The following is a 12,948-nucleotide window of genomic DNA, read 5'->3' as shown; positions in this document are numbered from 1 at the left end:
CTGGAAGGAAAAAAAGGCTGAAAACTGAAAAATTAATTTTACTCCTCATTGACAAGGTCATTCTCTTAGGACTCTTGACTCTTGTCTTTCAAATTGGGATGTCTGAATGTATAGAAACATAATGTTGAAAGACTCAAGTATAGTTGTGTGTGGTTCAATAATTTACCAGATGACTAACCTGGGAAACTGCAAGCTGGTATTTAATGTTATATAATCCAATCACCAAAAAAAAGTCCAATTCAGAGTTGATAAATCTAATATTGTCTCTTTTCCTAGATAGCTCTGCATCTGTGCTTTCTATTAAAGCTATTTCACAAGCCACACTGGAATCCCTTTTCACAGATCACATTTACACTTCTGATATAAGACTGCTTAAGGAAGTTGTTGTTCTTGAATCAGGCATGAGAACTGTTTTAAGAGTAAGAAGCACCAAGAAACAACAGAGAAGAGCTATTGTCAGCTAGAAAAACATAAGGAGGTGCAGGTCTACTTGTTTCTACAAGATCAGAAAATAGGATCTCTGGGTCTGAGCTTATACTCTCAGAAAACTTGGTTTTATTTAGAAGTGAGAATTTGCCTTCTATTTATAAGAATAAAAGTTAGTAAGAATTTGAGTTTTAAGTAGGGAATAAAGTCAAGTAGGCAGCAGAAGGAATTTTAGACTTAAAAAACTAGGACTCAGTAAACACTGAAGTGCCACTAAGCAATGAGTATCGCTAATAGATAATCAATAGAATCCAGGTATTTACTGCATATTATCCACAAATACCATTGCACAAATCGGGATACATAAGGACTTCAGGAGGCTCACTGTAATGCTTTAAAATTTTGTAATCTATCACCCCAATATCTCTGGCTCAGGTTTGTGAATGTTAGATGTCACTTCTCTGGTGAGTTCTCTTTTGATGTCTCTCTCTTCCTAGACATTTCCTTTGTGATGTCATAATACTTTCTATCCCTCTTAGACCTTCTAAAGTACTTCTACACACTTAGAATGAATGGTTTAGATTTGTCTTCTCCCTCTCAAGTCTATAAATTCTTTGAAGGATTAAGTTATTTTTGTAGATTGAGAGCTTAGCATAAGGCTCTGCACAGTCCATTTTGCTCTGGTTATTTTGGACATGGGGTCTTGTAAACTATTTGCCTGGACTGGCCTCAAATTGCAATCCTCCTGGTCTCAGCCTCCCAAGTAACTAGGGTTACAGTTGTGAGCCACTGGCACCTGGTCTGCAAAACCATTTTTATCACCTATTTATAACCAGATTAGTTTCCCATGAATCAAAAGTAACAAAAAAAACCCAAAACCCTACTCTGTTTCAGAGATAGGATTTATAAAGGGTTTTTTTTTTTTTTTTTTTTTTTGTGGTACTTTTTTTGGTGGTATAACTCAGGGCCTACACCACTCCACCAGCCCTTTTGTAATTTTTTTTTTTTTTTGCTCAGGTTGTTTCAAACCATGACCCACCTGAGCTCTGCCTCCTAAGTAGAACATTAAGTTACTTGTTTCAAGAAAAGACAAAATTACCAATCACAAATTATTATCTTAAAAAAAAAAAAAGTGAAAACAGCATCCCTATCTCTCAGAAACTCTGGATTAACATAACATATGCCAAGGATGGAACCTTTAATGCAAACCTTGCTGCCCAAAAATACAAAAATTATTTTCACAATATTGTGAAAAAATGTGAACCATATTTGTTAGCAAAAATAGATGAGGGAGAACTGTAATAAGTAAAAATCAGTTACTTAAAAAAATTCACATATTTTGAGAGTCTTCAGAATGACACCAAATCTAGTTGAGATAAAATATAAATACCCCAAGGTATTTGTAAACAAAAGAACAAATACATCTCTGAAGGAAACAGGTCTTTCAAAGGCTAAAAGAAAATAGAATTACTTGTACACTGAGACCTAAGCTTTCATGAAAACCCAAGATCAAAAACACTGGCCTTTTAAACATGCTATTGAATCTAACACTCAGTTAAACACTCACCATTTGTTTGCATAGAAGATGCAATATTTCAGAAAGCAATACCCCAGCTCTTCCAACAGGAAGTAAAGGTTTGCTAAATTCTCTGTAAAAGACAGGAGCAGTGATTAAATACCTCTGAACAAATTCTCTGTTCTTGAGCGGCAGGCAAATGGGTGCCAGAAAGATACTATGCAACCTAAGGCGTACTAGGCAAGCCAAAGCTCTAAAGGTCCTTTTCAGTTGGAGTTCACAGACTTTAGGTTCACTTTAGGCTTTGTGGAGAAGCAGAAAAGGGACTTTAGTATATTTGGGTTTTGTCCTTCTTTAATCATTCCATTAAGAGAATAAAGCAGAACAAAAAGGTCAGTGTGACTTAGTAATCTATTTGTATATATAAGCTCCTCTTCAACCCAAAAGGAGAGGTAAGAGGGTGGTGAAGCTTAGTGACATGGTGCTTTTAAGAAAGAAAGCTTTCTTTACAATACGGGGGATGAGTTTTCTTCATGGCCTAAATCAGTGTATTCCAAACAGTGAAATGATATCAGTAATTTATCTGAAAAAAATATTCTGCTGTAATTAAATGAGGCAATGCTGACTTAATCAAAGCTAAGTCATTCTTAATGTTTTGTTTTCCTATGGAATTCTCATAACCTGCATTGTGCAATAATATTTTGTGAATCTCAAAGAAGAGGGACACAAAACTATCCAGGTCTGATAATATACAAGTTTTAGGAGAAACACTAGAGTTTTGTAGCATCTATTCCCCCTTACACATCCAAAATCTAGGAATACTTTTGTTATAACCATGAACATGTACTATGCACATTCCACAGCTTGACAAGCTACAATGTGAAAATGTAACTCTTAGAGCACTGAAAGCACTGATAGACACAAAAGTCAGATTAACACTGAAGCTTCTAGAATTCATCATCTTCTAGTTACATAACTGTAGAGCCACACCTACAATCACTGCTACTGTCAACAGACCACAGGGCTATCAAATCTCTTCCATGTCCCCAGTATAGATCAAGTATAGCATTTTCACAGTGCAAGCAGAAGTCTGAGTCACAGGCTGCAAATAAGTCTCCAGAGGCACTAACAGGACAGCAGTACACTAGAAAGTCAGCTTTGAGATTTGTGAGCTTTCTGTCAGTTTAGCCTGATGCACATCAAAAGAAACAAGTGTAACTTACGTGATAAGTTCTCTCATGGAGATTCCACCTTCTTTTAACATGGGAGTCACCAGTTCAGCAAGGTACAACCAAATATGGGGAATATCAATGGCCATGTCATCTGCCAATTCCAAGGTTTCTGAAAAGCTGAAAAACAACAGGAAGAAAATTCAATGCAAATGTAATTTCAAAGTAAAAATTAAATAAAAAGACCAAAAATCAATTACTCAATAATTACAAATTAAGTACCTGCCATGTCAGACACCAATCTAGCCATAAAGTGACTGGCAAATTATCATTCCCAAAATGCATAAACGAGAATATGAATAGCACATCCTGAGTCAGTCAGAAGCACTGAGTAAACACACTCTATAATGTAGGCCAGATGCAAAGAGAAGAAAAGACAAACCTCTTTCTCCTAGAGAACCTTCTGATGGGTAAGCTGGATAGCTAAGAAGTCTGACATTACTAATACCATCAATACATGTTGCAAATTATTGTAGTTCTCAAGAAAAGCTAATGTTTTCAGGATTTTGTGCTATGAAATATAAACATTTCTTAAGTAAATAAAAGAATGTGAAATAAAATACATGGGAATTAAATATAAGTAAAGGAGCTAGATGCTATGGCACACACCTGCAGTCCTACCTATATGTGAGGCGAGGAGGATTTTAAGTTTCACGACAGCCTGGGCACCATAACCAGACCCAATCTCAAACAAAACAAAACAAGACTTGGGAGAGTCAAATACAAAATACTAGCATAGTGCTGGTTAGGTTAAAAATCACAACTATTCATTTACAAGTGAAAACAATTCAAGACTTTGTTAATTATTTCTATATGCAGCATATTAAAAGTACAAATACAGAGGTGAGAGACATACACATAATTACAAGTCATAAGGAAAGGGAGGAATGAATGAAGGGACCAAGAATAGGTAGTGTTTGCATTTATAGCTTTTCAAAGCTCTAAATTCAGAAAGCGTGCTTTTCTACCACGATCCACGTTCTAGTCAGAGTATGCCACTTCAGCTCAGTGGCCTATCTATTATTAACCTTTCTCACTTAAAAAGAGCTCCCACTACCAGGCAGGGTCACCTTTCTTGAGCTGCCGTTTCAAAATAGGTGGTAGCTCAGCCACATCATTTAACTCTGGGTTTCATGAATCCTTAATGTCAACTTCAGAGTCTGTGATTATCTGGCATCTATTTGCTACAAATCAGATGCAGGATTACTCAGTCATTTAGTGTATACTTTCAGCTGTTAATGTGCACTGGTGGAACATAATATGGCTGGACTCCAGAATTTCTGGGTCAATCACTTGGATCCTGCTAGTTTACGCTTTGTGGGTTATCAGCATATATTAAACTATTTAATATGCTCAAGAGACAGCTGTAGCTATTCTGGTCTTTCAAAAATCTATCTATTATTTTCATCTCATATTCCAAATACAAGATACCCATTCTTGACTTGGTTTTCTTCTACTTAGTCAGTCAGTTCATCAAGGGACAGTTTATAAAACAATCAGGCCAAGTGCTGGTGGCTCACGTCTATAATCCTAGCTACTCAGGAGGCAGAAATCAGGAGAATCTCAAGTTTGAAGCCAGCCCCAGGCAATAGTTTGTGAGACTCTATCTCGAAAAAAACCCAACCCAAAAATTGGCTGGCAGGGTGGCTAAAGTGGTAGGGAGCCTGCCCAGCAAGTGTGAGGCCCTGAGTTCAAACCCAGTGCTGCCCAAAACCAAAAAAACCCACAATCAGTGGTTAAATCCATACTGCTGATAAAATGTTTTGGTTGAACATAGGCTTTTCGTAGAAAAAGTCCCTAAGAGACTTACTTTTCCAAGTTCATAGTTTCTAACTCCCTTCACATGATTTTAAAAGAAAAATCCTAGGTACATAGAAACTCTAGATAACTATCTTTGTCTTTGAACTACTACATAGACAAGAACTATGCCTTGTACAATACCTATCTTCAATGGGTCAAATGAGTTACAACCATACCTTTAATTCTTGGTATGTAGTGACTACCATATCCATTGGACTGCAAATTAGCCAAAAAACAAATTAAGAAAACCATCCCATTTATATAGCAACAATAATAACAACAAAAATACTTAGGAATAAATCTAATCAAGGAGGCAAAATACCTACATACTGAAAACTTTAAAACGCTCATAAAAGTAATTGAAAAACCAAAAATAACAGGAAAAATATCTCAAGCTGATGAGTTAGCAGAATTAAAGTTGTTAAAATGTCCATGCTGTTTAAAGTGATCTACAGATGCAATGTAATTCCTATCAAAGTTCCAATGTCATTTTTCACAGATTTAGACAACCCCTAAATTTGTACAGAACCATAAAAGACACCAAATAGCCAAAGAAATGTTGGCAAAAAGAACAATGCTGAAAGCTGGGGTATGGCTCAAGTGGTAAAGCATGGGCCCAGTGTTCAAATTCCAGTACTGCCAAGATACACTATAAAGCAACTGTAAGCAAAACAGCATGGAATTGGCATAAAACAGATATAATGACCAATGGGACAGAATTGGAAACTAACAAACAATGCATTTAAGGTCAACTGACTTTCGACAAAGTTGTAAGAATATACAACCAGGAAAGGACAGACTTATTAAAAAAGGGTGTTAGGAAAATTAGGCAATCACATGCAGAAGAATGAAATCGTACAAAATGAATGAAATGCACAAAAATGAATGAAATGTAAAAATCAACTCAAAATGGATTAAAGATGTAAATGTAAGACCATGAAGCCACAGAGGAAAACATGGAGGGGGAAGGCTCTATATTGGTATGGGCAACAATTTTTAGAATATGACCAAAGGTGTAGGCAACCAAAGCAAAAATAGACAATAGGATTACATAAAACTAAAAGTTTGATGAGGAAAGAAAACAACAAAGTACAGAGACAACTCACAAAATGGGAGAAAACATTTGTTAACTATATATCTGATGAGGGGTTAATATCCAAAATATATAAGGAAGTGCTCTTCCCTTTTGGGCCAAGGCTAAAATGGCAGCAACCAAAATGAAGTTCATCCTTTGTGACTTCCGACTAAAGCAAGAATGGTAATAAAAGGCATTTCAACGCACCATCCCGCATTTGCAGGGAGATTATGTGTTCCCCTCTTTTCAAAGGGCTGAGACAAGAGTACAATGTTTGATTCATGCCCATCCAAAAGGATGATGACGTTCAGGATTACGAGGGCACTATAAAGGTCAACAGATTGGCAAAGTAGTCCAGGTATACTACACTGAATGGTACAGTGGAAAAAGGCTAATGCCACCACTGTCCATGGGGGCATTCACCCCAGCAAGATGGTTATTACCAGGCTAAAACTAAACAAAGACTGCAAAAAGATCCTGGAACAGAAAGCCAAGTCTTGCCAAGTCAGAAAGGAAAAGGGCAAATATAAGGAAGAAACAATTGAGAAAATGCAAGAATAAAGTGAACTTATAAACAACTCTAATTGAAAACAGCTTAAATGAAAAACAAAACATATAAGAAAGTGAAATAATTAATTAGCAAGAAAACAAAGAACCCAATTAAAAACTGGGAAAGGATCTAAGGACCTGAACCTAAGGACCTGAACCAACATTTTTCAAAAGAAGACAGATGGCTGGCAGAGAGGCTCAAGTGGAAGAATGCCTGTCTGGCAAATGCAAAGCACTAAGTTCAAACCTTAGTACCACCAAGTTGGGTGGGGGGGAGGAGGGAAGAAGGGAGAAGAAAGATAAATGGCCAGCAGGTACATGAAAAAAATTGTCAGTATCACTAACCACTGGAGAAATGTAAATTAAACCCACAATGAGCTATCACCTCATGCCTGTTAGAATGGGCTTTTATCAAAAAGATGAAAGATAATGCTGGTGAGGATATAGGCAAAAGGGAACTCTTGTACATTGATGGTGAGAATGTAAATTAGTACAGCCATTATGAAAAACAGTAATGGAGGTTCCACAAAGAACTAAAACTGTAACTACAATATGACGTAGTAATCCTACTACTGGGTATATATTCAAAGGAAGTAATATCAGTATGTGAATGGAATAATGCTGTTTATTACAGAATCAATACAGAGGTCCATCAACAGATGGGCAAAAAAAATGTATTTACACACACACACACTGAAATATTACTCAGCCTTAAGGTGTTCATGAATTATCATTTTTGAAAATGTGGATGAGTCTGAAGGATATTATGCTAAGTAGTTTGTCAAAGGTACAAAGTTTCAGACAGACAGGAGGAATAGCTTTGAGATCTACTGAGCGGTAGGGTGTTATAGTCAATTATAATACACTGTATATTTTAAAATAATAAACTTCAAATGTCTCACAACAAAAGTCAGGTGATGAAAATATTAGTTTCATTTAATCAACCCACATTCCATATATATCAAAACACCACATTTTACTTCATCAATGTATATAATTATGATTAATTAAAATATAAATTTGAAAAAGAAAACAGTATTGTCAAAAGCATCTTCCACAACTTGTATTATAATAATTTAATAAAAGTTTTGCTGTTAGTTAAATAAGAGCTACTAAAGTCATGTGAAAATCAGATTGGTCAAGTGCTATGATTGATATAAGAGTAAACAGCTACAGCTAAAAGAGAAATGAAAAAAAGATGAAAAGCCTTTTTATACTCTGCATTAGTATGCATGTCTACGTAAGGTCCTTTATTAAAGCAGAATTGCCACAAGTAGTTCCAGAAAAGTAGTCAGGAAGAGATAAGAATTTCCTTTCCAATAAACATCACCCAAAGTAAAGTATTATTGCATTCAACTTCCTCTTTTGTGCCTACTGCCAACTCCAATTTTTACTATTTTGATTTTTATTTACTTAATTATACTTTCAGTCATTGTCATCCTGTGGTCATTCTAATTCTAATTCTGCCCACAACTACGGCTACTAAATTGTTTTTAGAAATTATTTTTTTTCTCTAAAATTATGAAAAAACAGCTAATTGACACCATCTGAAATGGATCTACCTATACCATAATGCACCTACCTACCTAGTTTGTGCTGTAGTCCTGAAAATTCCAAAAGGATGGTATAAAGATTGATCTTAATTCTCAACTTGATTAGATGGAGAAATGCCTAGGAGATTAGTAAAGTCCATCTCAGGGTGTGTCTGTAAGGATGATTCCAGAGATGATTATGCCATGAAGACACTGACCTTATGAATGGATTAAACTCTTGATGGATTTTCATAGGATGGCATCATTTAAAAGTGGTAAAAAATAGGAGGTGGGATCTAGCTGAGGAAGAAGGTTTCTGGAGGCTGCCTTTGGGGGCTGGCCTCTTCTTATATTCCCTTTCTCTTGTTTCCTAGCTCTCATGATGTAAACTGTTATACCATGCCCTCCCTGCCATCATGGATGGACAATTCTGAAACTGTGAGCCAAAATAAATCTTTTATCTCTTTAGGTTGTGTGTACATTATTTTTATTACTGCTGTGATAAAATACCTGATATAAACAATTTAACAGATAAAGGTGGCTCACGGTTTCACAGTGTTCAATCCATGGTCACTCAGACCACTGTGCTTAGACAGAACATCATGGCAGAGATGGCAGTGGAGAGTATAGACAGTGTACAGAAGAGAGCTGTTTACTACATGATAGAAAGCAGACAGTGAGGAAGGGAAGTAGGGAACAGGTATAACCTTCCAAGGCATGCCCTTCGTGACTTACTTCTTCAGCTTGGCCCCTCCTTCCCAAAGTCTCCACAAAATAGTATCACCAGCTGGGGATGAAGCTTTCAAAACATAAGCCTATGGGGAACATTTCATATTGAAACCAGAACAGGTTGTTTAGGTCCCAGCGTTGAGAAAAGTAACTAATATGGATGGTTGGCTTTATCTTTAAGGAGGTTTTACACAGAACTAAATATGCTCACGAGATACATCATTTCCTAGGAAAACTCCGAAGGACCCAGGCGTAACTTATAAAGCCTATTTAAATCTTCTGTGTACTTTTCTACATTGTAGCAGTGCATGCCCTGAAGGGAACAGCAGGAGGAAATGGAAGATTACTAGCTAGGTCACCAAGGACAATGCATCTAGAGACCTTCTGCTTCCCAGTCATTGCTGGCTTGGGGAATGATAGAAAGTGCTTTCCGACTGCTGAGAAGTTGACATCTCAGCAGAAGCAGCATCCGACGAAGCTGATCTCAGATGTCCTTTATAATGTTATGGAAAGACAGAGATGTTTGGGTGCTGAGACTCTCTGGGGCTCCCATCAGGTAGCCTCTGTGGACAGCATGGACAGTATAAAATAAACTAAACCCAGGGTGTAGGATAAGCTTAGCAGCAAGGTGCAGGGTCAGCATGTGTGAGGCCTGGAGCCAAGCACTACAAAACCAAATAAACTCAGGATCGAAAAGGGACTGGGAAATTCTGATCTACCTGCAAGAAGGTTTTTGGTGGATAATGACATGGGCTATCCCTTTGCTTCCATTTTGGAAAAAAAGAGAACACAAGATTGTCAGGTCGCTCCATTTAGGAAGAAATAATATAACTTTTATGGGTCTTGGGTTTAAGATAGCTGGGTTAGGTCTAACTAGGTATCAAAAGCTAGGCCTGGAACTACTACTGTATTATATTAGAAAGCAGGGATGGAAAATGGTGAATTGCCAAAATAGTAGCATTAATTTCATTTGCTCTCTAAATAAAATGTCATAGTTTGGTAGTTATAGAAATAGAAGCAACAGTGCCATCAGCAAAGATAGTGTAGCGCCATATCTGGATGTGACAGTTTTTCTTCAGGATACCACACAAAGGGAAATGCAGCTGTCTGAGAAATCCTTGAAACTAAGTTAGTATCTTACAAGGTCAATTATAGTTAGTGGAACTTCGAAGTATTGCTAGAAGAGACAAAACATGACAAACAGTAATCCAGCATTCTAATTTCCAGAATGTTCTGGAGGAATTTACTATTATATCTGGGTAAAAGGTAAATATTTATAAATTGATATATTTATCAATATGTGGCTTACACCTCTGGTCCATTTTGCTCCAAATATTTTGGAAATGGGATCTCACAATTTGCCTGGGCTGGCCTTAAGTAGCCAGGATTATAAGCATGAGCCACTGGAACTTAGCTCAGACATTTCTTTTAAAACTGAGAAAACAGCCAGGTGTTGGTGGCGCATGCCTGTAATCCTAGCTACTCGGGAGGCAGAGATCAGGAGGATCGTGGTTTGAAGCCAACCCCGGGCAAACAGTTCTTGAGACTATCTTGAAAAAAACCAATCACACAAAAAAAAGTGCTGGTAGAGTGGCTCAAGGTGAAAACCCTGAGTTCAAACCCCAGTACTGCAAAAAATAAAAATAAAAATAGAACTGAGAAGTCATCCTGGCCCTTAAAGGCCAATAGCCACAGCAACTTTTGCCAAAGCTCCTTACTAAGTTAACTGGCTCAAATGGTCTTAAACTAATTAATTCAGAGAAATATAGAGTACTGTTGGAACGTAACAGCCTCCATTTTCTTTTTTTGGGGGGGCGGGGTGGTACTGGAGATTGAATTCAGGACCTCATGCTTGCTCAAGAGCACTCTACCAGCTCTGAAATACAACTTCTTAATGATACTAGAGGCAAGTATGAATTTTCTAGGACCTTGATGATAATGTCATAATTCTTTGCAAAATCAAAAAGTAGTTATCACTAAGAAAATTTAACCATGGCACTTAGCAGTAATATCTTCAGAGGTTGGCTGTATTTGAAATGACAACAGGGAGATAAACATTGACTTTAGAACCTCATTCAGGGTTAAAATACTGTGGTTAAACCACAAGCAACCTGGTCTGTGTACTATAGTGAAAGTGTATCACAAATATAGCAGAATCTGACTAAACCAGGAGGCAACACCAATAATAGTTAAACCTCACCAACAGCAGCAGACAAGAGTCAATGAAAGCAAACCAGAATAGATAAAATCATTAAGAAAATAGATTCACATATTCTTCAATCTGGCTAGAGTGAAGAGAAAGCAATTTCTGGTCCCAATAATCATAGTTTATTAAAGGATAAGGCTTGAAGTCAATTTTCCTCACAAAGAAAAAAGTCTGAACTCATGGCCTCGCACTTGCTAGTCAAATGCTCTACCACTTAAGCACACTCCCAATCCTTTTGCTTTTTTGCATAGGGTCTCATACTAACTTTGCCTGGGCTGGCCTTAAACTTCAGTCCTACCTATGCCTCCTGAACAGCTGGGATTACAGGCACACCCCACCACATCTGGCAGAAAAGCTTTTTCTTCAAAGAACATGCAGATTTACATGTAAATGAAACCAAGGTCTGCTACATTACTGACTTTGATATAAGTCTAAGAAAGAGAAAACCAGCAGATAATCTAGGTCTATGAAATCCATCATATCAATTAATATATCATCAATACATTACATCATATAAACAAATTATAGTGGACACAATTTCCATCTATTGAAAAAGTAATTATTACCTAAAAGTCTAGTAACTGAATACCACTCTTGAGGATACTAACCCTTTGAAAAAGTCCTGTTTGCTGAGTTTTTCTGACTGCATCAGCTGATATAGTAATTGGCCCATGTGATCCCTGGTGATCTGGCTCCTTTCCAGGGTAGACTCCACTCCCACTCTCACAAAAACATGCAGCAGGCCCTGGGCATTCAGCTCCTCTACACACTGCATGGCTTCCTGTTCAAACAACACATAAAGGCTTACTCAAAAATCTGATGTTAAGTTTAACATCTTTTATTAAGATAGCATACTGAAACCCACTAAAAACTATTTTTTAAAAAGGGGGTAAAAGGAGATACGAGAGGGTAATAATAGAGGGGGTGAATTATGAGTGGAAATCACAATGAAACCTCACTGTATATACACTTAAGGGAAAAAAAAAAAGAAACGTCAGTCCTCCTAACTGCTGAGAAACACTGTCATGAGGAGTGAGTTGACAGGAGAGTGCAACTTTTACTTATATATTTCTCTATGTAATTTGCTTTTTAAAAAGATAGATTGTAACAAGTATAATTAACAAAGATGTTCTTATGGACTAAAAAAAATTTTTACTCAGATAAGGTCAGTAGAAAACTCCATGAACAAGATATTTTTCAAGTTTCAATTTTTGCTGTTTAACATAATAAAGCTCAGTAATAAAGAAAAACTTAAGAAAAAAAAAAAAAAGGAAAACGGGGGGCAAAAAGTTAAGTGTGGCAGCACATCCTGTATTCCCGGTTACTTGGAAGGCTAAGGAGAGGGGACCACAGGCGCCCAGGAGCTCGAAGCTGGCCTTAGCAACATAGTGAAACCTTGGTTAAAAAAAAAAAGTTATTTTCATAAGGCTAACATGTTTAGGTTACTAATTTTATTAAAAGTCATTCAAAGGATTAGAGTCAAAATATATGTTTCTACACAATGTTTATCTATTTTATGATTATTAAAAACTCAAATAGAAATTCAGTATCATGATTCAAAGGCCTTAAGTTGGCAACCGAGAATGTTGATATTTGCACAATCTGCCATGCAAGAGGTCTTCTGTCATAGGAAAGATACTAATACTCACTGTCATTAAGTACCATGGCTACCTTAAGTACTAATGTCCTTTTAGGAAGTTCTTGTGTGGGGCTGTTAACTGGTACTGACTGGAATGTCTGGCAAGGTTGATCTTTGTCCTGGCACTAGGACTGTTCAGTCACCAGTGCACCTCCCTGCCCTCATCTACTACCAACTTTGTTGGCATTCCTGAGTCCACAATCTTTTGGTTCAACCTCTGAAGAAAGCAGCTCTCCTTAGCAGAAGA

The 12,948-nt window shown here is 37.0% G+C and overlaps 1 protein-coding gene and 1 pseudogene across 38 annotated transcripts in view; one reads left to right on the top strand and one right to left on the bottom strand.

The window, feature by feature from the left end:
* The window catches only part of Eif4g3 (eukaryotic translation initiation factor 4 gamma 3), a 269,231-nt gene that overhangs the window by 16,068 nt on the left and 240,215 nt on the right, over positions 1-12,948 (bottom strand). For all 38 annotated transcript variants that reach the window (XM_074081102.1, XM_074081107.1, XM_074081115.1 and 35 more), the window contains 3 exons: positions 11,671-11,843; positions 3,166-3,291; positions 1,994-2,075 (listed from right to left, as the gene is read on the bottom strand). In XM_074081102.1, coding sequence (XP_073937203.1) covers positions 1,994-2,075; positions 3,166-3,291; positions 11,671-11,843 — 381 coding nt within the window. The remainder of the gene's footprint in view (positions 1-1,993; positions 2,076-3,165; positions 3,292-11,670; positions 11,844-12,948) is intronic.
* Positions 5,908-6,607, top strand: LOC109689698 (large ribosomal subunit protein uL24 pseudogene; annotated as a pseudogene).

Source organism: Castor canadensis, chromosome 7 (genome assembly GCF_047511655.1).
Source record: "Castor canadensis chromosome 7, mCasCan1.hap1v2, whole genome shotgun sequence".
Taxonomy (NCBI): Eukaryota; Metazoa; Chordata; class Mammalia; order Rodentia; family Castoridae; genus Castor; species Castor canadensis.
This window is presented reverse-complemented; position numbering and strand designations above follow the sequence as displayed.